The 24,841-nt window shown below is 41.4% G+C and overlaps 1 protein-coding gene and 1 pseudogene across 3 annotated transcripts; one reads left to right on the top strand and one right to left on the bottom strand.

Annotated features, from left to right (window-relative positions):
* The window catches only part of LOC133638220 (kinesin-like protein KIF20A), a 67,570-nt pseudogene that overhangs the window by 11,009 nt on the left and 31,720 nt on the right, over nt 1–24,841 (top strand).
* On the bottom strand, nt 409–11,505 carry LOC133638221 (Bardet-Biedl syndrome 1 protein homolog). Of its 3 annotated transcripts, none has more exons than XM_062030596.1 (7): nt 11,035–11,505; nt 9,736–10,139; nt 9,443–9,625; nt 9,244–9,375; nt 1,748–1,854; nt 1,499–1,619; nt 409–1,444 (listed from the first exon to the last, which is right to left on the bottom strand). In XM_062030596.1, the coding sequence occupies exons 2-7, from the start codon at nt 10,105–10,107 to the stop codon at nt 620–622; spliced, it is 1,740 nt and encodes a 579-aa protein (XP_061886580.1). In that variant the 5' UTR covers nt 10,108–10,139; nt 11,035–11,505; the 3' UTR covers nt 409–619. The 3 variants fall into 3 exon arrangements, with proteins under 3 accessions (XP_061886580.1, XP_061886579.1, XP_061886578.1); XM_062030595.1 differs by having other exon boundaries at nt 9,736–10,176; XM_062030594.1 differs by lacking the exon at nt 11,035–11,505 and having other exon boundaries at nt 9,736–10,444.

Consider the following 24,841-nt stretch of genomic DNA (forward strand, 5'->3'; position numbering starts at 1 on the left):
TGTTCTTATGTGAAACGGACTGCTTTTAAATTAGCACCTTTCATTTCACAAAGAAGGACAACAATCCATTCTTCATGAATGTTGGCTACTTCCTGTGCCACTGCGAGTACAGGTGTCTGCTCACCTACACCTGGCTAGCTAGTGTACAGGTGTCTGCTCACCTGCACCTGGCTAGCTAGTGTACAGGTGTCTGCTCACCTGCACCTGGCTAGCTAGTGTACAGGTGTCTGCTCACCTACACCTGGCTAGCTAGTGTACAGGTGTCTGCTCACCTGCACCTGGCTAGCTAGTGTACAGGTGTCTGCTCACCTGCACCTGGCTAGCTAGTGTACAGGTGTCTGCTCACCTGCACCTGGCTAGCTAGTGTACAGGTGTCTGCTCACCTGCACCTGGCTAGCTAGTGTACAGGTGTCTGCTCACCTGCACCTGGCTAGCTAGTGTACAGGTGTCTGCTCACCTGCACCTGGCTAGCTAGTGTACAGGTGTCTGCTCACCTGCACCTGGCTAGCTAGTGTACAGGTGTCTGCTCACCTGCACCTGGCTAGCTAGTGTACAGGTGTCTGCTCACCTGCACCTGGCTAGCTAGTGTACAGGTGTCTGCTCACCTGCAGCTGGCTAGCTAGTTGAGCCCCTCGCTGACGGGCATGTTGATGTGCGCCGTGAGCAGCGGCGTGCTGCGCGCCTGGTGCAGGACAAACACCTTGATGATGTCAGAGATGCCCTTGTCGCTGGTGCACTCCACCAGGGTCTGGACCGGGTACAAGAGTCCCGGCACCAGCAGGGGGATCTTCATGTAGGGCTTGTTCATCCTGTACAGGTTCTGGTCATACAGGAAGACCACGGCCAGGTCCACCATGGGCCGACACGCCGCCGTGTTCTGCACGTTGAGGGTGAGTTTGAAGGACGGGCCCAGGCCCTGGACCACCGCATTCATCCTGAGGGGTTCGGCGGGGTCGGAGGACACCGGGGTCAGACTGGACTCCAGGGCCTTGGCGTAGGCTTTGGCGGCGGCGAGGCGTAGGCGTATCAGGTCCATCTGGAAGGTGCGGTGCATGGCCGTGCCGTTTTCACGCTCCCTGAGAGTTTGGTCCACGTACAGCTTGGTCTTCTTGGGCACATTCAGACGAACGCTCTGGGCTGCCGGGGGTCCTGGAGTACTGTCCCGGTCTTCAAACGCCGCCGTCCTCTTCAGGATCTTGACCATCAGGCCGCCGCCCTTGGCGGTCATAATCAGGGTCCCGTCCTCGCGCCCATAGCGGCCGAAACAAATACTGGTCACCACGTCTGGTGTCCTGATGGTACTCAACAGGTTCTTGTCTCGGTACAGCCGGACCTCGCAGTTGGTGAGACCCACTAGAACTGCCTGGAAGCCCCGAGTGGGGAGGTCCATGGCAGCCATGGTGGAGATGGCAGCTGGGAGGACAACTTTCCACAGCTTCTTCCCCTGAACACAAAACATGTCATGCCTTTCTTGTACAGGACCTGAGACCAAGGTTACCTTCTGGGTGAACCCCTGCAGGCTGTGGTCAGCGGTGCCCACCACCACGTTCTTGGCCAGTCTCACCAGGCCCACCGGGTGTGACGGTAGCTCCACACAGTACTTGGGTCTGTCCGAGTCCCTGAGAGCACACCCAAAGGTGTCAGAGGACGGCCCACCTGTCAGGTCTTACATGGACCTACAGGACTCCTTCTACTACTCGCCCTGAAATGCATCCTGGGAAGTGTGGGACAACCAAAATGAAGTCACCTGCGCAGAATGTAGATGTTTCCATCACGACACGCCACCGTCATCCGAAACTCCACATCGAACTGACCTGTCACGTCCATCATGGTGGGGGGGGCAGGCAGCGCCATCTTCAACAGTACAACATAAAACTCATCACACACATACAATATGTATATATATATATACATACATACATACACACACATACATATAAATATATATATAAATATATATATATATACATATATATATATATATACATACTGTATATCATATATATATATATGTGTGTATATATATATATATGATATATATATACTGTATATCATATATATATATATGATATATATATACTGTATATCATATATATATATACACATATATATATGTGTGTATATATATATACTGTATATCATATATATATATATATGTGTGTATATATATATGATATATATATATATCATATATATATATACTGTATATCATATATATATATATATACTGTATATGTGTGTATATATATGTATGATATATATATATACTGTATATCATATATATATACTGTATATCATATATATACACACATATATATATATACATATATATATATATATATATATAACATTGCTGTATGTATACTTTTGACCCAGCACATTTGCTCACATTTTCAGTAGAGCCATAATAAATTCATAAAAGAAGCAAACTTCATGAATGTTTTTAGTGAGCAACAAGTATGTGCTCCGATCACTACATCACAACAAAATAAGAGTTGTAGAAATGATTGGAAACTGAAGACAGCCATGACATGATGTTCTTTACACGTGTATGTACACTTTTGACCACCACTGTACTTGTTTTCTTGTCTCTCATAATGATCATGAGCAATAAGCAACATTTAAAAAAAGTGCAGTTCCCCTTTAAATATCATCATCATGTTTCATTATCATTATGTGTGTGTGTGCTATGTGTATATATATATATGTATATGTGTGTGTGTGCTATGTGTATATATGTATATGTGTGTGTATATGTATGTGTATATGTATATGTGTGTATGTATATATATATATATACATATATATATATATATATATATACATATATATGTATGTATATATATATATATATATATATATATATATATATATATATATATATATATATATATATATATATATATATATAAATAAATGGGTTATACTTGTATAGCGCTTTTCTACCTTCAAGGTACTCAAAGCGCTTTGACAGTATTTCCACATTCACACACTGATGGAGGGAGCTGCCATGCAAGGCGCTAACTAGCAGCCATCAGGAGCAAGGGTGAAGTGTCTTGCCCAAGGACACAACGGACGTGACTAGGATGGTAGAAGGTGGGGATTGAACCCCAGTAACCAGCAACCCTCCGATTGCTGGCATGGCCACTCTACCAACTTCGCCACGCCGTCCTTATATGACTATATATGTATATGTGTGTATATCAACAAAAACGATCCTAAATATTTGTTTAGTACAGTAGCATCGCTAACCCAACAAGGGACTCCTCCCAGTAGCTCCACCCACTCGGCAGATGACTTTATGAATTTCTTTAATTAGAAAATTGAACTCGTTAGAAAGGAGATTAAAGCTACAACTGGGTTCTATTAACACAAATACGACTGTATATACGACGGATACTGCCCTCCAAAATAGTCTCTCTCTTTTTGATGAAATAACATTAGAGGAATTATTACTGCGTGTAAATGGGATAAAACAAACAACATGTTTACTTGACCCACTTCCTGGGAAACTTATCAAGGAACTGTTTGTGATATTAGGACCATCAGTGCTAAATATAAACTTATCACTTTCCTCTGGCACTGTTCCCCTAGCATTCAAAAAAGGTTATTCATCCTCTGCTCAAAAGACCTAACCTCCATCCTGACCTCATGGTAAACTACAGGCCGGTGTCACACCTTCCCTTTATTTCCAAAATCCTCGAAAAAAATAGTTGCACAGCAGCTAAATGAACACTTAGTGTCTAACAATCTCTGTGAACCTTTTCAGTCCAGTTTCAGGGCAAATCACTCTACGGAGAAGCCCTCGCAAAAATGACTAATGATCTATTGCTAACCATGGATGTCATTTATGTTGCTGCTTCTTCATCTTAGCGCTGCTTTCCATACCGTTCATCATAATATTTGATTAGAGCGTATCAAAACACGTGTTGGTATGTCAGACTTAGTCTTGTCTTGGTTTAACTCTTATCTTACTGACAGGATGCAGTGTGTCTCCCATAACAATGTGACCTCGGACTATGTCAAGGTAACGTGCGGAGTTCCCCAGGGTTCAGTTCTTGGCCCTGCACTCTTTAGCAACTACATGCTGCCGCTAGGTGACATCATACGTGTCAGCTTTCACTGTTGTGATGATGACACCCAACTCTACATGCCCCTAAACATGACCAACACGCCGGATTGTAGTCACCTGGAGGCGTGTCTTAATGTAATTAAACAATGCTAACTTTTTGCAACTCAACGCTAAGAAAACGGAAATGCTGATTATCGGTCCTGCTAGACACCGACATCTATTTAATAATACCACCTTAATATTTGACAACCAAACAATTATATACCTAGTTAATAATACCACCTTAATATTTGACAACCAAACAATTATACACCTAGTTAATAATACCACCTTAATGTTTGACAACCAAACAATTATACACCTATTTAATAATACCACCTTAATATTTGACAACCAAACAATTATATACCTAGTTAATAATACCACCTTAACATTTGACAACCAAACAATTATACACCTATTTAATAATACCACCTTAATATTTGACAACCAAACAATTATACACCTATTTAATAATACCACCTTAACATTTGACAACCAAACAATTATACACCTATTTAATAATACCACCTTAACATTTGACAACCAAACAATTATACACCTATTTAATAATACCACCTTAACATTTGACAACCAATTACACACCTATTTAATAATACCACCTTAACATTTGACAACCAAACAATTATACACCTATTTAATAATACCACCTTAACATTTGACAACCAAACAATTATACACCTATTTAATAATACCACCTTAACATTTGACAACCAAACAATTATACACCTATTTAATAATACCACCTTAACATTTGACAACCAAACAATTATACACCTATTTAATAATACCACCTTAACATTTGACAACCAATTACACACCTATTTAATAATACCACCTTAACATTTGACAACCAAACAATTATACACCTATTTAATAATACCACCTTAACATTTGACAACCAAACAATTACACACCTATTTAATAATACCACCTTAACATTTGACAACCAAACAATTATACACCTATTTAATAATACCACCTTAACATTTGACAACCAAACAATTATACACCTATTTAATAATACCACCTTAACATTTGACAACAAAACAATTACACAAGGCCACTCGTAAAGAATCTGGGTATTATCTTCCACCCAACTCTCTCGTTTGAGTCACACATTAAGAGTGTTACTAAAACAACTCTCTCGTTTGAGTCACACATTAAGAGTGTTACTAAAACAACTCTCTCGTTTGAGTCACACATTAAGAGTGTTACTAAAACAACTCTCTCGTTTGAGTCACACATTAAGAGTGTTACTAAAACAACTCTCTCGTTTGAGTCGCACATTAAGAGTGTTACTAAAACAACTCTCTCGTTTGAGTCACACATTAAGAGTGTTACTAAAACAACTCTCTCGTTTGAGTCGCACATTAAGAGTGTTACTAAAACAACTCTCTCGTTTGAGTCACACATTAAGAGTGTTACTAAAACAACTCTCTCGTTTGAGTCACACATTAAGAGTGTTACTAAAACAACTCTCTCGTTTGAGTCGCACATTAAGAGTGTTACTAAAACAACTCTCTCGTTTGAGTCACACATTAAGAGTGTTACTAAAACAACTCTCTCGTTTGAGTCACACATTAAGAGTGTTACTAAAACAACTCTCTCGTTTGAGTCACACATTAAGAGTGTTACTAAAACAACTCTCCTTTGAGTCACACATTAAGAGTGTTACTAAAACAACTCTCTCGTTTGAGTCGCACATTAAGAGTGTTACTAAAACAACTCTCTCGTTTGAGTCACACATTAAGAGTGTTACTAAAACAACTCTCTCGTTTGAGTCACACATTAAGAGTGTTACTAAAACAACTCTCCTTTGAGTCACACATTAAGAGTGTTACTAAAACAACTCTCTCGTTTGAGTCACACATTAAGAGTGTTACTAAAACAACTCTCTCGTTTGAGTCACACATTAAGAGTGTTACTAAAACAACTCTCTCGTTTGAGTCACACATTAAGAGTGTTACTAAAACAACTCTCTCGTTTGAGTCACACATTAAGAGTGTTACTAAAACAGTCTTCTTTCATCTCCGTAATATCACTAAAATATGTTCCATTTTGTCCACTAGCAACGCTGAGATCATTATTCATGCATTCGTTACGTCTCGTCTCCATTACTGTAACCTATTATTTCCATGTCTCCCTATGTCTAGCATTAAAATATTACACTTGGTACAAAATGTGGCTGCTAGACTTTTGACAAGAACAAGAAAGTTATTATGTTAGATCCACTATGGACTGGACTCTCACACTATTATGTTAGATCCACTATGGACTGGACTCTCACACTATTATGTTAGATCCACTATGGACTGGACTCTCACACTATTATGTTAGATCCACTATGGACTGGACTCTCACTATTATGTTAGATCCACTATGGACTGGACTCTCACACTATTATGTTAGATCCACTATGGACTGGACTCTCACACTATTATGTTAGATCCACTATGGACTGGACTCTCACACTATTATGTTAGATCCACTATGGACTGGACTCTCACTATTATGTTAGATCCACTATGGACTGGACTCTCTCACTATTATGTTAGATCCACTATGGACTGGACTCTCACACCATTATGTTAGATCCACTATGGACTGGACTCTCACTATTATGTTAGATCCACTATGGACTGGACTCTCACACTATTATGTTAGATCCACTATGGACTGGACTCTCACACTATTATGTTAGATCCACTATGGACTGGACTCTCACTATTATGTTAGATCCACTATGGACTGGACTCTCACACTATTATGTTAGATCCACTATGGACTGGACTCTCACACTATTATGTTAGATCCACTATGGACTGGACTCTCACACTATTATGTTAGATCCACTATGGACTGGACTCTCACTATTATGTTAGATCCACTATGGACTGGACTCTCACACTATTATGTTAGATCCACTATGGACTGGACTCTCACTATTATGTTAGATCCACTATGGACTGGACTCTCACTATTATGTTAGATCCACTATGGACTGGACTCTCACACTATTATGTTAGATCCACTATGGACTGGACTCTCACACTATTATGTTAGATCCACTATGGACTGGACTCTCACTATTATGTTAGATCCACTATGGACTGGACTCTCACACTATTATGTTAGATCCACTATGGACTGGACTCTCACACTATTATGTTAGATCCACTATGGACTGGACTCTCACACTATTATGTTAGATCCACTATGGACTGGACTCTCACTATTATGTTAGATCCACTATGGACTGGACTCTCACACCATTATGTTAGATCCACTATGGACTGGACTCTCACTATTATGTTAGATCCACTATGGACTGGACTCTCACTATTATGTTAGATCCACTATGGACTGGACTCTCACACTATTATGTTAGATCCACTATGGACTGGACTCTCACACCATTATGTTAGATCCACTATGGACTGGACTCTCACTATTATGTTAGATCCACTATGGACTGGACTCTCACACTATTATGTTAGATCCACTATGGACTGGACTCTCACACTATTATGTTAGATCCACTATGGACTGGACTCTCACACTATTATGTTAGATCCACTATGGACTGGACTCTCACACTATTATGTTAGATCCACTATGGACTGGACTCTCACTATTATGTTAGATCCACTATGGACTGGACTCTCACACTATTATGTTAGATCCACTATGGACTGGACTCTCACACTATTATGTTAGATCCACTATGGACTGGACTCTCACACTATTATGTTAGATCCACTATGGACTGGACTCTCACTATTATGTTAGATCCACTATGGACTGGACTCTCTCACTATTATGTTAGATCCACTATGGACTGGACTCTCACACCATTATGTTAGATCCACTATGGACTGGACTCTCACTATTATGTTAGATCCACTATGGACTGGACTCTCACACTATTATGTTAGATCCACTATGGACTGGACTCTCACTATTATGTTAGATCCACTATGGACTGGACTCTCACTATTATGTTAGATCCACTATGGACTGGACTCTCACTATTATGTTAGATCCACTATGGACTGGACTCTCACTATTATGTTAGATCCACTATGGACTGGACTCTCACTATTATGTTAGATCCACTATGGACTGGACTCTCACTATTATGTTAGATCCACTATGGACTGGACTCTCACACTATTATGTTAGATCCACTATGGACTGGACTCTCTCACTATTATGTTAGATCCACTATGGACTGGACTCTCTCACTATTATGTTAGATCCACTATGGACTGGACTCTCACACTATTATGTTAGATCCACTATGGACTGGACTCTCACACTATTATGTTAGATCCACTATGGACTGGACTCTCACACTATTATGTTAGATCCACTATGGACTGGACTCTCACTATTATGTTAGATCCACTATGGACTGGACTCTCTCACTATTATGTTAGATCCACTATGGACTGGACTCTCACACTATTATGTTAGATCCACTATGGACTGGACTCTCACACTATTATGTTAGATCCACTATGGACTGGACTCTCACACTATTATGTTAGATCCACTATGGACTGGACTCTCACTATTATGTTAGATCCACTATGGACTGGACTCTCACACTATTATGTTAGATCCACTATGGACTGGACTCTCACACTATTATGTTAGATCCACTATGGACTGGACTCTCACACTATTATGTTAGATCCACTATGGACTGGACTCTCACTATTATGTTAGATCCACTATGGACTGGACTCTCACTATTATGTTAGATCCACTATGGACTGGACTCTCACACTATTATGTTAGATCCACTATGGACTGGACTTTCACACTATTATGTCAGACCCACTCGACGTCCATTGCATCCGGTCTTCCCTAGAGGGGGTGGGGGGTCACCCACATCTGCGGTCCTCTCCAAGGTTTTTCATAGTCATTCACATTGACATCCCACTGAGTTGTGAGTTTTTCCTTGCCCTCATGTGGGCTCTGAACGGAGGATGTGGTTGTGGCTTGTGCAGCCCTTTGAGACACTTGTGATTTAGGGCTACATAAATGGATTGATGTATATAGTGATGTGTTTACAGTATAGATGTATAAATAGATGGAGTTACCTTTGCGAGGATGATGAAGGCCTCGGGGTCCAGCACGTAAACATGGCCGCTCTCAGTGCCGATCACCAGGCAGCTGACGCCGTCTTCGTCCGCCGTGCTCTTCTTCAGGGTTGCGATGCAGGTGATGACGGTCTGTGGCGGCGAGGAAGAAGCCGACGGCGTCCTGACCAGGGTGCGTCTGTGTGTGTGTGAGGTTTACCTGTCGCTTGATGGCTTGTTGCTTGTGCACCTGGAGGAAGCGCTCCAGGTGCTCGGCATCCAGAGACAGGAAGTGAATGGAGCGCACGGACAGCGGCACGTCCGCCTTCTTCCTGATGCTCTCCAACGTCTCCTTCAGGGTCCCGGGGTGGATGTGGCCCTCCCTGGCCTGCTGCCACACATCCTGACCAATCACAGCACAGCACTGACTGAGCCGCAGGTCAAGCAGCCACACTTGTGATTTAGGGCTATATAAATAAACATTGATTGATCCCAGAAGAGCGGAACACAAACCTGCTCCAGCGCGTTGACGTCCAGGCTCGGCAGCGTGAACTTGCAGTACGGCCTCAGGTTCTTGTAGACGTACACGCACGGCCCGGAGGCCACGGCCACGGCGGGAACGCGAGGCTCGTGCAGGTCCATGAAGAAGGCCACCAGGCCGGCGGGGAGGTCCAGCAAGGCGCTCTCGCTCGCCAGCGACGTTCCTCGGTAGACCTTCAGCTTCATGGCTGACGAGCCGCTGCCCAAGTCACCCACGACCAGACCGCTGTCGCCGTCGCCGCTCAGGTCGGCCAGGTCCACGCAGGACGTGAAGGTGTGGAGTCCCGCCACCGGGTCGTAGTGGGCATCCAGCCACTTGCCGTCTTCCACGCCAAACTCCGACATGACGTCGCCGGAAGCGACAGCAAAACCTGCCCCTGGCCACAATAGAAACATGACGTCACACTCTGCTTCCTGCACGGAGAGGATTCACTTCAACACTTTCCCTAAGTTAAGGAGTGCCCTAAGTTAAGGAGCGCCCTAAGTGGCTGATCCGTTGGCGGTCCCGTCTTAGCGGGATTGTGCCGAAAATGTAATTTCAGTTCTTATGTGTCTTGTACATGTTAAGAATGGACAAATAAAGCTGCTCTGCTCTGCTCTGCACGTGTAGGACAAACATCTAAAGATTGTCAAAGCGCGTCACGGAAATGACGTCAATATGCGGCATCACTCAGGTGTTCGCGGCCAGAACAATCTTCTTCTTCTTCTATGGAGTTTATTGGCGGTTGGCAAACCAACAAAGGTGCATTACCGCCACCTACTGGACTGGAGTGTGGGACTGTAAATTGGGATTCAAAATAAATACAAATAATAATTAACAAAATAAATAATAAGAAAAATAAAGAAAATAATAAAAAAAAAAAAATAATGAGATAAAGAAACAAAACAACTAAATAGGGAACTTAAATCCTCTCCATTAGGCCTGTGTCTATCAGATATGCCATAAGATGCTTGAGCATAGCTTCTGCCTCTGCTCCTAGCAGATTCCCAACACTTAATATCATCCTGGATTCCTCTGCCGCTGCTGTTAGCGTCCTCCTTTCCTCCTCATACCCTCTACATTCTAACAGCACATGCTGGACACTTTCATCCTGCCCACATTGGTCACATCTGCCATCAGGGTGTTTTCCTATCCTGTGTAGTGAACTATTCAGTCCTGTGTGCCCTATCCTAAGTCGTGTGATCACTGCTTCTTCCCTCCGGCTCCTGCCCCTCCTCCTTCCCACGGCCAGAACAATTATTCAACCGCATGCTTTTCAGCAACTGACTCACCGTTGTCAAGGAAACCGAGGAGCGGCGCCTCGTTTCCGGTTTACTGCACACGTCGTCCGGATGAAGTCTTTCAAAGCAGCACAACAATTAGGGGTAGCAGCACAACAGTTCGGGTTAGCAGCACAACAGTTCGGGTTAGCAGCACAACAATTAGGGGTAGCAGCACAACAATTAGGGGTAGCAGCACAACAGTTCGGGTTAGCAGCACAACAATTAGGGGTAGCAGCACAACAGATCGGGTTAGCAGCACAACAATTAGGGGTAGCAGCACAACAGTTCGGGTTAGCAGCACAACAGTTCGGTTTAGCAGCTGTCTCTAATCCATAAATCCTCTTCCAGCTTCTTTGGCCAGTGTCCTCGGCTGATGACGTCAGCCACACGCGACGCTGGTCCTACCTGCGACCAGTACACAAGAGACACTTTTTTTCAAATAAAATCAAATTTGGTGGAATCCGACTTCCATTTCACATCATAGAACTATCTGACATGACTAGATATAAAATCATTAAAAAATATATTTGAAATTGTTTTAATCGAGGCGGCGCAGGGCGTGACGTCACCAGCAAACTCCTTCCCAATTGGTTCTTTGCTTGCAGTTTAAAAAGTAGCCCGCGAAGGCTGAGGCACGCGCAGCCAACTAGCATCGAGCATACTATCATACTGTCATACTATCATACTATCCTCTCTTTAGTAATCACAGCAAACATATCCAGAGTGAGTTAGGCATTAATAGGACGGAAGGTGGACACTCCTAATGCAAGCAGTCATTGACATATTTCAACATTTGTCGGTTGGTGGCTAATGCTAACAACAACCTAACCTCGTCCTTCATGCTAACTGAAGACATCCGAGTAAGTCATTTGAAGTCATATTCTCTACCATTCCTTCAAATAACCTTTTATTATCAAATCATATCCTTGTAACGTCAAAATGTCCCAAATCCAGCTACGTTGTTACCATGAATTGATGAACGTGGATAAACAAGTTGAAAAACTTATTGGAGTGTTACCATTTAGTGGTCAATTGTACGGTTTTTGATTGATTGGTTGAAACTTTTATTAGTAGATTGCACAGTACAGTACATATTCCATACAATTGACCACTAAATGGTAACACCCCAATAAGTTTTTCAACTTGTTTAAGTCGGGGTCCACGTTCATCAATTCATGGTAATATACAAATATGTACTGTACTGTGCAATCTACTAATAACAGTTTCAATCAATCAATTGTGAAAGTAAAAGGTGACAGAAACATTATATCAAGAGTGTTTGTTGGTGTTAGCCAAGATGATTAAGTCTTGTTTGTTGTAATGTTTGTGTCAGCCAAGATGATTAAGTCTTGTTTGTTGTAATGTTTGTGTCAGCCAAGATGATTAAGTCTTGTTTGTTGTAATGTTTGTGTCAGCCAAGATGATTAAGTCTTGTTTGTTGTAATGTTTGTGTCAGTCAAGATCAAGATGATTAAGTCTTGTTGTTGTCATGTTTGTGTCAGTCAAGATCAAGATGATGGAGTCTTGTTGTTGTCATGTTTGTGTCAGTCAAGATCAAGATGATTAAGTCTTGTTGTTGTCATGTTTGTGTCAGTCAAGATCAAGATGATGGAGTCTTGTTGTTGTCATGTTTGTGTCAGTCAAGATCAAGATGATGGAGTCTTGTTGTTGTCATGTTTGTGTCAGTCAAGATCAAGATGATGGAGTCTTGTTGTTGTCATGTTTGTGTCAGTCAAGATCAAGATGATGGAGTCTTGTTGTTGTCATGTTTGTGTCAGTCAAGATCAAGATGATGGAGTCTTGTTGTTGTCATGTTTGTGTCAGTCAAGATCAAGATGATTAAGTCTTGTTGTTGTCATGTTTGTGTCAGTCAAGATCAAGATGATGGAGTCTTGTTGTTGTCATGTTTGTGTCAGTCAAGATCAAGATGATTAAGTCTTGTTGTTGTCATGTTTGTGTCAGTCAAGATCAAGATGATGAAGTCTTGTTGTTGTCATGTTTGTGTCAGTCAAGATCAAGATGATTAAGTCTTGTTGTTGTCATGTTTGTGTCAGTCAAGATCAAGATGATGGAGTCTTGTTGTTGTCATGTTTGTGTCAGTCAAGATCAAGATGATGGAGTCTTGTTGTCATGTTTGTGTCAGTCAAGATCAAGATGATTAAGTCTTGTTGTTGTCATGTTTGTGTCAGTCAAGATCAAGATGATGGAGTCTTGTTGTTGTCATGTTTGTGTCAGTCAAGATCAAGATGATTAAGTCTTGTTGTTGTCATGTTTGTGTCAGTCAAGATCAAGATGATGAAGTCTTGTTGTTGTCATGTTTGTGTCAGTCAAGATCAAGATGATGGAGTCTTGTTTAGCTGGGAAGCCAGAGAGAGTTGGTCCAGTGGAGGTTGAAGACATCAAGAGAGACCTTCAGGAAGAATTCTCTACTCTGCCAAATAAGGTCAGTCACGTCACAATCGATGGGTTGATCGATCAGGAAAAGACAGATTTTGATAGTGATCAGCTTGGGTTGTGTTATTAGGAAGATGCCAGCATCCAGTCGGAGAACTTGCAGGTCTACCTGAGAGTTCGACCCTTTACAGCATCTGACAATGACGAGTCACAGGTAACACACAACCACACACACCATGTCTAATACAAAGTAGTGTATAGTTCTAACTTATATCTGCCAGTAGACACCTTATGGAAGATAAAAACTACAACATGGCTGATGGGGAGAAGACACTGTCGAAGTGGCGACACTAGACTAGATGTGACCAATCTAAGACTAGATGTAACAATCTAAGACTAGATGTAACAATCTAAGACTAGATGTAACAATCTAAGACTAGATGTAACAATCTAAGTCTAAGACTAGATGTGACCCATCTACAGTAAGTCTAAGACTAGATGTGACCAATCTAAGACTAGATGTAACAATCTAAGGCTAAGACTAGATGTGACCCATCTACAGTAAGTCTAAGACTAGATGTGACCCATCTAAGTCTAAGACTAGATGTGACCAATCTAAGACTAGATGTAACAATCTAAGTCTAAGACTAGATGTGACCCATCTACAGTAAGTCTAAGACTAGATGTGACCCATCTAAGTCTAAGACTAGATGTGACCAATCTAAGACTAGATGTAACAATCTAAGGCTAAGACTAGATGTGACCCATCTACAGTAAGTCTAAGACTAGATGTGACCCATCTAAGTCTAAGACTAGATGTGACCAATCTAAGACTAGATGTAACAATCTAAGTCTAAGACTAAATGTGACCCATCTACAGTAAGTCTAAGACTAGATGTGACCCATCTAAGACTAGATGTAACAATCTAAGTCTAAGACTAGATGTGACCCATCTACAGTAAGTCTAAGACTAGATGTGACCCATCTAAGTCTAAGACTAGATGTGACCAATCTAAGACTATATGTAACAATCTAAGTCTAAGACTAGATGTGACCAATCCAAGACTAGATGTGACCCATCTAAGTCTAAGACTAGATGTGACCCATCTAAGTCTAACACTAGATGTAACAATCTAAGTCTAAGACTAGATGTGACCCATCTTAACACAACAACTACAACACAAAACACAACAACTATAAGACAAAACACAACAACTATGAGACAAAACACAACAACTATAAGACAAAACACAACTATAAGACATAACACAACAACTATAAGACAAAACACAACAACTATAGGACAAAACACAACCACTATAGGACAAAACACAACAACTATAAGACAAAACACAACAACTATGAGACAAAACACAACAACTATAAGACAAAACACAACTATAAGACATAACACAACAACTATAAGACATAACACAACAACTATAAGACAAAACACAACAACTATAGGACAAAACACAACAACTATAGGACAAAACACAACAACTATAAGACAAAACACAACAACCTCAGGACAAAACACAACAACTATAGGACAAAACACAACAACTATAAGACAAAACACAACAACTATAGGACAAAACACAACAACTATAGGACAAAACACAACTATAAGTCATAACACAACAACTATGAGACATAACACAAAAACTATGAGAAATAACACAACAACTATGAGACATAACACAACAACTATGAGACAAAACACAACAACTATGAGACATAACACAACAACTATGAGAAATAACACAACAACTATGAGACATAACACAACAACTATGAGACAAAACACAACAACTATGAGACAAAACACAACAACTATAAGACAAAACACAACAACTGTAAGACAAAACACAACAACTATAAGACATAACACAACAACTATAAGACAAAACACAACAACTATGAGACAACACAACAACTATGAGACATAACACAACTATAAGACAAAACACAACAACTATAAGACATAACACAACTATGAGACATAACACAACAACTATAAGACAAAGCACAACTATAAGACAAAACACAACAACTATAAGACATAACTCAACAACTATAAGACATATCACAAAAACTATAAGACATACCACAACAACTATAAGACATACTACAAAAACTATAAGACATACCACAACAACTATAAGACAAAACACAACAACTATAAGACATACCACAAAAACTATAAGACATATCACAAAAACTATAAGACAAAACACAACAACTATAAGACATAACTCAACAACTATAAGACATACCACAAAAACTATAAGACATATCACAAAAACTACAAGACATAACACAACAACTATAAGACAAAACACAACAACTATAAGACATAGCACAACAACTATGAGACATAACACAACAACTATAAGACAAAACACAACTATAAGACAAAACACAACAACTATAAGACATATCACAAAAACTATGACATACCACAACAACTATGAGACATAACACAACAACTATGAGACATAACACAACAACTATAAGACCTAACACAACAACTATGAGACATAACACAACTATAAGACGAAACACAACAACTATAAGACATAACACAACAACTATGGGACATAACACAACAACTATAAGACAAAGCACAACTATAAGACAAAACACAACAACTATAAGACATATCACAAAAACTATGACATACCACAACAACTATGAGACATAACACAACAACTATGAGACATAACACAACAACTATAAGACCTAACACAACAACTTTGAGACATAACACAACAACTATAAATATAACACTACAACTTTGAGACATAACACAACAACTATAAGACATAACACAACAACTATAAGACAAAACACAACAACTATAAAACAAAACACAACTTTGAGACATAACTCAACAACTATAAGACAACACAACAACTATAAGACAAAACACAACAACTATGAGACAAACAACAACTATGAGACATAACACAACAACTATGAGACATAACACGACAACTATAAAACATAACACAACAACTATGAGACATAACACAACAACTATAAGACATAACACAACAACTATAAGATATAACACAACAACTATGAGACATAACACAACAACTTTGAGACATAACACAACAACTATAAATATAACACTACAACTTTGAGACATAACACAACAACTATAAGACATAACACAACAACTATAAGACAAAACACAACAACTATAAGACAAAACACAACTTTGAGACATAACTCAACAACTATAAGACAACACAACAACTATAAGACAAAACACAACAACTATGAGACAAACAACAACTATGAGACATAACACAACAACTATGAGACATAACACGACAACTATAAAACATAACACAACAACTATGAGACATAACACAACAACTATGAGACATAACACAACAACTTTGAGACATAACACAACAACTATAAATATAACACTACAACTTTGAGACATAACACAACAACTATAAGACATAACACAACAACTATAAGACAAAACACAACAACTATAAGACAAAACACAACTTTGAGACATAACTCAACAACTATAAGACAACACAACAACTATAAGACAAAACACAACAACTATGAGACAAACAACAACTATGAGACATAACACAACAACTATGAGACAAAGCACGACAACTATAAAACATAACACAACAACTATGAGACATACCACAACAACTATGAGACATAACACAACAACTTTGAGACATAACACAACTATAAAGATAACACTACAACTTTGAGACATAACACAACACAAGGTGTGCAGTAAACACACAATACAAGGTGTGCAGTAACACACAATACAAGGTGTGCAGTAAACACACAATACAAGGTGTGCAGTAACACACAATGCAAGGTGTGCAGTAACACACAATACAAGGTGTGCAGTAAACACACCATACAAGGTGTGCAGTAAACACACCATACAAGGTGTGCAGTGACACACCATACAAGGTGTGCAGTAACACACAATACAAGGTGTGCAGTAAACACACCATACAAGGTGTGCAGTGACACACAATACAGGGTGTGCAGTAAACACACCATACAAGGTGTGCAGTAACACACAATACAAGGTGTGCAGTAACACACAATACAAGGTTCGCAGTAACACACAATACAAGGTGTGCAGTAAACAAACAATACAAGGTGTGCAGTAAACACACAATACAAGGTTCGCAGTAACACACAATACAAGGTGTGCAGTGACACACAATACAAGGTGAGCAGTGACACACAATACAAGGTGAGCAGTAACACACAATACAAGGTGTGCAGTGACACACAATACAAGGTGTGCAGTAACACACAATACAAGGTGTGCAGTAACACACAATACAAGGTGGGCAGTAACACACAATACAAGGTTCGCAGTAACACACAATACAAGGTTCGCAGTGACACACAATACAAGGTGTGCAGTAAACACACAATACAAGGTGTGCAGTAAACACACAATACAAGGTGTGCAGTAAACACACATTACAAGGTGTGCAGTAAACACACAATACAAGGTGTGCAGTAACACACAATACAAGGTGTGCAGTAAACACACAATACAAGGTGTGCAGTAACACACAATACAAGGTGTGCAGTAACACACAATACAAGGTGTGCAGTAAACACACAATACAAGGTGTGCAGTAAACACACAATACAAGGTGTGCAGTAAACACACAAGACAAGGAGTAAACACACAAGGTGTGCAGTAAAAGTGGACTTACCATGACCATGGTCTATCACAAACAAGTGGACTTACCATGACCATGGTCTATCACAAACAAGTGGACTTACCATGACCATGGTCTATCACAAACAAGTGGACTTACCATGACCATGGTCTATCACAAACAAGTGGACTTACCATGACCATGGTCTATCACAAACAGGATCAGGACTGCGTGACCCTGGAGGGACCAAACACGGTGGTCCTCAAAGCTCCCAGGACCAGTCAATCCACCCGACAGGGCGACAAGCTCCTCCCACAAACTGCTCAAAGGTTTACCTTCACACAGGTAATCACACACACACACTTTCTCCTGATCAACATGCGAGATGATGTCACTTCCTGCCAGGTGTTTGGGCCAGATGCCAGTCAGAGGAGAGTCTTTGAGGGCTCAGTCCATGGTTTGGTGCGAGATGTTCTGCAAGGAGAAAACTGTCTGGTGTTCACTTACGGAGTCACCAACGCTGGGAAAACCTTCACCTTCCTGGGTGAGCAACACAACATGATGGGGCGGTATAGCTCGGTTGGTAGAGCGGCCGTGCCAGCAACTTGAGGGTTCGATTCCCGCTTTCGCCATCCTAGTCACTGCCGTTGTGTCCTTGGGCAAGACACTTTACCCACCTGCTCCCAGTGCCACCCACACTGCTTTAAATGGAACTTACATATTGGCTTTCACTATGTAAAGCGCTTTGAGTCACTAGAGAAAAGCGCTATATAAATAGAATTCACTTCACTTCACTTCACTGCCTGCCTGACTGTGTGTGTACAACATGATGCACTGACTGTGTGTGTCCAACATGATGCACTGACTGTGTGTGTCCAGGTCCTGACCATGACAGTGGTCTGCTGCCCAGGTCTCTGTGGGCCATCTTCAACAGCATCCAAGGTCGTCTCTACACTCGCTGTGATCTCAAACCTCAGCGCTGTCGAGACTTCAGCCGACTGACTCCAGATCAGCAGACAGCTGAGAGCAGCAGCAAGAAGAACCTGCTGAGGATGTTGAAAGAGGTACTTGTACACACCACCTGGAGGACCTTCTCATCATCTTCTCTTCTCTCTGCATGTACACACCACCTGGAGGACCTTCTCATCATCTTCTCTTCTCTCTGCATGTACACACCACCTGGAGGACCTTCTCATCATCTTCTCTTCTCTCTGCATGTACACACCACCTGGAGGACCTTCTCATCATCTTCTCTTCTCTCTGCATGTACACACCACCTGGAGGACCTTCTCATCATCTTCTCTTCTCTCTACATGTACACACCACCTGGAGGACCTTCTCATCATCTTCTCTTCTCTCTGCATGTACACACCACCTGGAGGACCTTCTCATCATCTTCTCTTCTCTCTGCATGTACACACCACCTGGAGGACCTTCTCATCATCTTCTCTTCTCTCTACATGTACACACCACCTGGAGGACCTTCTCATCATCTTCTCTTCTCTCTGCATGTACACACCACCTGGAGGACCTTCTCATCATCTTCTCTTCTCTCTGCATGTACACACCACCTGGAGGACCTTCTCATCATCTTCTCTTCTCTCTGCAGAATCACCTCACCTCTGCTCGCTCGACTTGTCTGGACAGTGAGTGTTTTCTTCTGCTTTCATGTTTTCACACATGCTGTGTGTGTGTGAGTGTGTGTGTGCGTGTGTGCGTCAATGCTTGTTGTGGGAGTGAAAAACACACAGTGTCATTATAGTGTGTGTGTGTCTGTGTGTGTGTGTGTGTGTCTGTGTGTGTGTGTGTGTGTGTGTGTGTGTGTGTGTGTGTGTGTGTGTGTGTGTGTGTGTGTGTGTACAGGCTCGTCTCTCAGCTCTGACTGCAGTGTAAACAGTGTGTGTGTGTGTGTGTGTGTGTGTGTGTGTGTGTGTGTACAGGCTCGTCTCTCAGCTCTGACTGCAGTGTAAACAGTGTGTGTGTGTGTGTGTGTGTGTGTGTGTGTGTGTGTGTACAGGCTCGTCTCTCAGCTCTGACTGCAGTGTAAACAGTGTGTGTGTGTGTGTGTGTGTGTGTGTGTGTGTGTGTGTGTACAGGCTCGTCTCTCAGCTCTGACTGCAGTGTAAACAGTGTGTGTGAGAGCAACAAGACCTTTCTGGACGTCCCATCGAATGTTGGCTTCTCAGTTTGGGTTTCATTCTGTGAGATTTACAAGGACAACATTCATGACCTACTGGAGCAGGTGATACACCTACACTTATTGTAATGATACACCTACACTTATTGTAATGATACACCTACACCTATTGTAATGATACACCTACACCTATTGTAATGATACACCTACACTTATTGTAATCATACACCTACACTTATTGTAATGATACACCTACACTTATTGTAATGATACACCTACACCTATTGTAATGATACACCTACACCTATTGTAATGATACACCTACACCTATTGTAATGATACACCTACACCTATTGTAATGATACACCTACACCTATTGTAATGATACACCTACACCTATTGTAATCATACACCTACACCTATTGTAATCATACACCTACACCTATTGTAATAATACACCTACACCTATTGTAATGATACACCTACACCTATTGTAATAATACACCTACACCTATTGTAATGATACACATACTGTAATGATACACCTACACTGAATTTGATACACTTACACTTATTGTGATACACCTACACTTATTGTGATACACCTACACCGATTGTGATAGAATAGATAGAATATATCTTTATTGTCATTGTACATTGTACAATGAAATTGTAAGCAAAATCTAATTTAGTGCAAATTCATAATAACACATAAAAACATAAGAACATAGATAAATAGATAAAAATACATAAAATACATAAAAATAGCAGGCACACAGCTCACATGCACAGTCATTATTGTCTTGTGTTCAGCGACACTATTGCTCTCGGGTAAAAAGTGTTCTTAAATCGGTTTGTCCGGCATTTTATTGTCCTGTATCTCCTGCCCGAGGGCAGCAGTTCAAAAAGTTTATGTCCAGGGTGAGATGTTATGTCCCTTATGATGTTTTGGGCCTTTTTGAGGCACCTGCCACTGTACAGTTCATCCAGGGAGGGGAGAGAGCAGCCAGTGATCTTCATGGCACTTTTTATGACCCTCTGGAGTGTGTTTCTCTCTGCCGCCGTGCAGCTGGCATACCATACACACATGCAGTATGTCATACCATACACACATGCAGTATGTCAACACACTCTCTATTGAGCAGCGATAGAAGGACACAAGCAGTTTTTGTGACAGTTGGTTCTTTTTTTAGGAGTCTCAGAAAGTAAAGTGTCTGCTGTACCTTTTTGATGGTCACTGAGGTGTTCATACTCCACCACAGGTCTTCCTCGATCTGGATCCCCAGGAACCTGAAGTTAGAGACCCTTTCCACGTAGTCCCCATTGATGTACGGTGGTTGGATGTTTATCGTTTTTTTCTTCCGGAAATCCATTATCAGCTCCTTCGTCTTGGTGGTGTTAAGGACCAGGTTATTTTCCCTACACCACCTAGTCAGACGCTCCACTTCATTTCTGTAGGCAGACTCATAGAAATGAGTCCCACTACTGTGGTGTCGTCTGCAAATGTAATAGTGGTATTGCTGGCATGAGCAGGGGTGTAGTCATGAGTGTAGAGGGTGTAGAGTAGGGGACTTAGCACACAGCCCTGGGGGGAGCTGGGGCTGATGTTGATGGATGCTGAGAGGTGGGAGCCTACTCTCACCCTCTGAGAGCGATTTGTCAGGAAGTCCAGGATCCAGTGGCAGATGGAGGAAAACAGTCCCAGCCCTGTCAGTTTGGGCACCTGTCTGTGGGGGAGGATGGTATTGAACGCAGAGCTAAAATCAACAAAAAGTAACCTTGCATAGCTCCCCTGAAGCTCTAGGTGGCTCAGAGCAGTGTGGAGGGCTGTTGCAATAGCATCCTCTGTAGATCTGTTTAAGGCTGAAACGACGTCATCGGTTACGTAAATACGTCGATGCCGTTTTTGTGCGTCGACGCGTCGCATATTTACGTCACACTACCGTCATGGCAGAGCGCAAAGCAGACGGTGCGAGCGAGGGGGAAAAAATCACGCCAAAAGTCGTCAAAAGTGTGGGAGTATTTCAATACACGGCCTAATAATGTTGTTGTATGCACACTGTGTCGAGCGTAAATGGCCTATCATAGCAGCACAACGGCTATGAACGAACATTTGAAAAGAAAACCATCAACTAGTCAATCGTCCGCGTGAGCATACGTTGTCATCATTACACAAAAACATGAATGTGTCATTTGTATCTGCTAGGGGTGTAACGGTACGTGTTTTGTATTGAACCGTTTCGTACGGGGCTTTCGGTTCGGTACGGGGATGTACCGAACGAGTTTCTAAGCTAAAGCTAAAGTCTTAACAAGCTGCTTTGCTCCTTCTGCTTCTGTCTCAGCACGCAGCATTGTCCCACCCACACAACCATCTGATTGGTACACACAAAGCGCTATCAGCTAATCAGCAGTGCGTATTCAAAACGTTAGCAGCCAATCAGCAGTGCGTATTCAGAGCGCATGTAGTCAGCGCTTCAGGGTGGAGCAGATAGGTGTTTAGCAGGTGAGCATCAGGCAGCGGACTCTCCCCAAATGATAATAAACACCTCTCAGTCAACTACTAGTAACATCACTATGAGCCCGTTGACCTTCTAGAAACTTAAACTGCAGCTCAGCTCACTCGCAGTCCTGGCTTGAGGTGAAGGCTAATTAGCTCTCAGTTCCAGCCACATCGACCCCTTCTGTTTGCTATTTTCAGCTGCTGGGAATATTGTAAACAAGAAAAGAACCAGAGCATGTAGACATGCTAACCTTTCTTCATTAAAACTGTTAGTCACTCACTGGAATGAGTAGAATTGGTTATTGTGTACTGTGTTGGACTGGATGTTTATTTTGCACATTTTAAAAGCAATACTTAATGTTTACAGTGCTCCAGAATATTTAGATTGGCACTTTTTTGTATTGGATGTTTATCTTTATTTTTGCACATTTTAGCAAATAAGCAATACTTTCACTTTTGTTGAAATGTTTACACTGTTGTTACAGAATATTTCGTTTTGCACTTTTTTGTATTGGATGTTTATCTTTATTTTTGCACATTTTAAAGCAAAATAAGCAATACTTTTACTTTTGAAATGCTTATACTATTGCAGAATATTAAGATTTGCACTGGATTTTTACTTTTATATTTGCACATTAAAAAGCCAATAAGCTACTTTTAATTGTGTTAAATGTTAAAAGTTTTAAATGTTTACATTGTTACAGAATATTTAGTCATGTTGTAGTCAATGTTGACTGAGTGGCCATACTTCTTTTTTTTGTAAATAAAAGCCATGCCTTTTGAAAAAATTGGCCTACATTTATTTTTTCATCTTCATTTTAAATAATAAAAAAAAATCGGTAAAAGGAAAAACAATCTATAGATTAATCGAAAAAAAATAATCTATAGATTAACCGATTAATCGAAAAAATAATCTATAGATTAATCGATAGAAAAATAATCGTTAGCTGCAGCCTTAGATCTGTTTGCCCTGTACGCAAACTGGTGAGAGTCCAATGCAGGTGGCAGATTTGAGGTGATGTGCCCCCGAACCAGAGTTTCAAAGCACTTCATAATGATTGGTGTAAGTGCCACTGGACGGTAATCATTCAGGCTGTTTACCGCAGTTTTTTTGGCAGTGAGACAATAACAGAGTCCTTTAGACAGGGTGGGACGATGTACTGGGACAAGGACTGGTTGAAAATCCTGGTAAAGACAACAGCCAGCTGGTCGGCACAGGTCTTTAGTACACGTTCAGGTACACCATCTGGTCCAGCAGCTTTCCTTGGGTTCACCCTCCTTAGTGTGCGCTGCACCTCATGTTCCTCCAACATGAGGACGTTGTCACGGGTTGAGGGTTGTGATGTGACTGCATGTGGTTGCTCCACCTCGAAGCGAGCGAAGAAGATGTTCAGTTCCTCCGCCAGCGAGGCTTCTCCGTCAGCCACAGCGAGGTTGTTGGATTTGTAGCCGGTGATGTGCTTCACCCCCTGCCACACCTGCCTTGTGTTGTTGCTGCTGAGGTGTCCCTCTATTTTCTTCTGATATGCTGTCTTGGCCTCTATGATGCCTCTCCTCAGGCTGGCTCTGGCAGAACTGTACTGTGCCCCATCACCACACCTGAAGGCCTTGTTCCTCTCCTTCAGCAGGGTCCTGACCTCACCAGTCATCCAGGGCTTTTGGTTTGGATAGACCCGGATGCGCTTCTCGGTCATAGCAATATCCGTGCAGAACTTGATATAGCTCAGCACAGATAAAGTGTAGTCCTCCAGGTCCTGCTGTTCAAAGATGCCCCAGTTGGTTCTTTTAAAGTAATCCTGGAGCTGCTGAGAGGCGCCCTCAAGCCAGATTTGAACAGTTTTAGTTGTCGGGGGAGCACTTTTCTTGAGGGGGGTGTATGCTGGGATTAACAACACTGACAGGTGGTCGGACTTGGTAGTGGCTTAGCCCTGTAGCTACTCTTGATATTAGAGTATGCCTTTTCCAGAGTGTTTTTTCCCCTAGTTGCACATTTAATGTATCCTCCAAATCAGATGAGCAGTGACTGGTAACAGTCTTGGTGTTGGTGCACTAGCTGTTGTTGACGTAGATGCATAGCCCCCCTCCTCTGCTCTT

Source organism: Entelurus aequoreus, linkage group LG21 (assembly GCF_033978785.1).
Source record: "Entelurus aequoreus isolate RoL-2023_Sb linkage group LG21, RoL_Eaeq_v1.1, whole genome shotgun sequence".
Classification (NCBI taxonomy): domain Eukaryota; kingdom Metazoa; phylum Chordata; class Actinopteri; order Syngnathiformes; family Syngnathidae; genus Entelurus; species Entelurus aequoreus.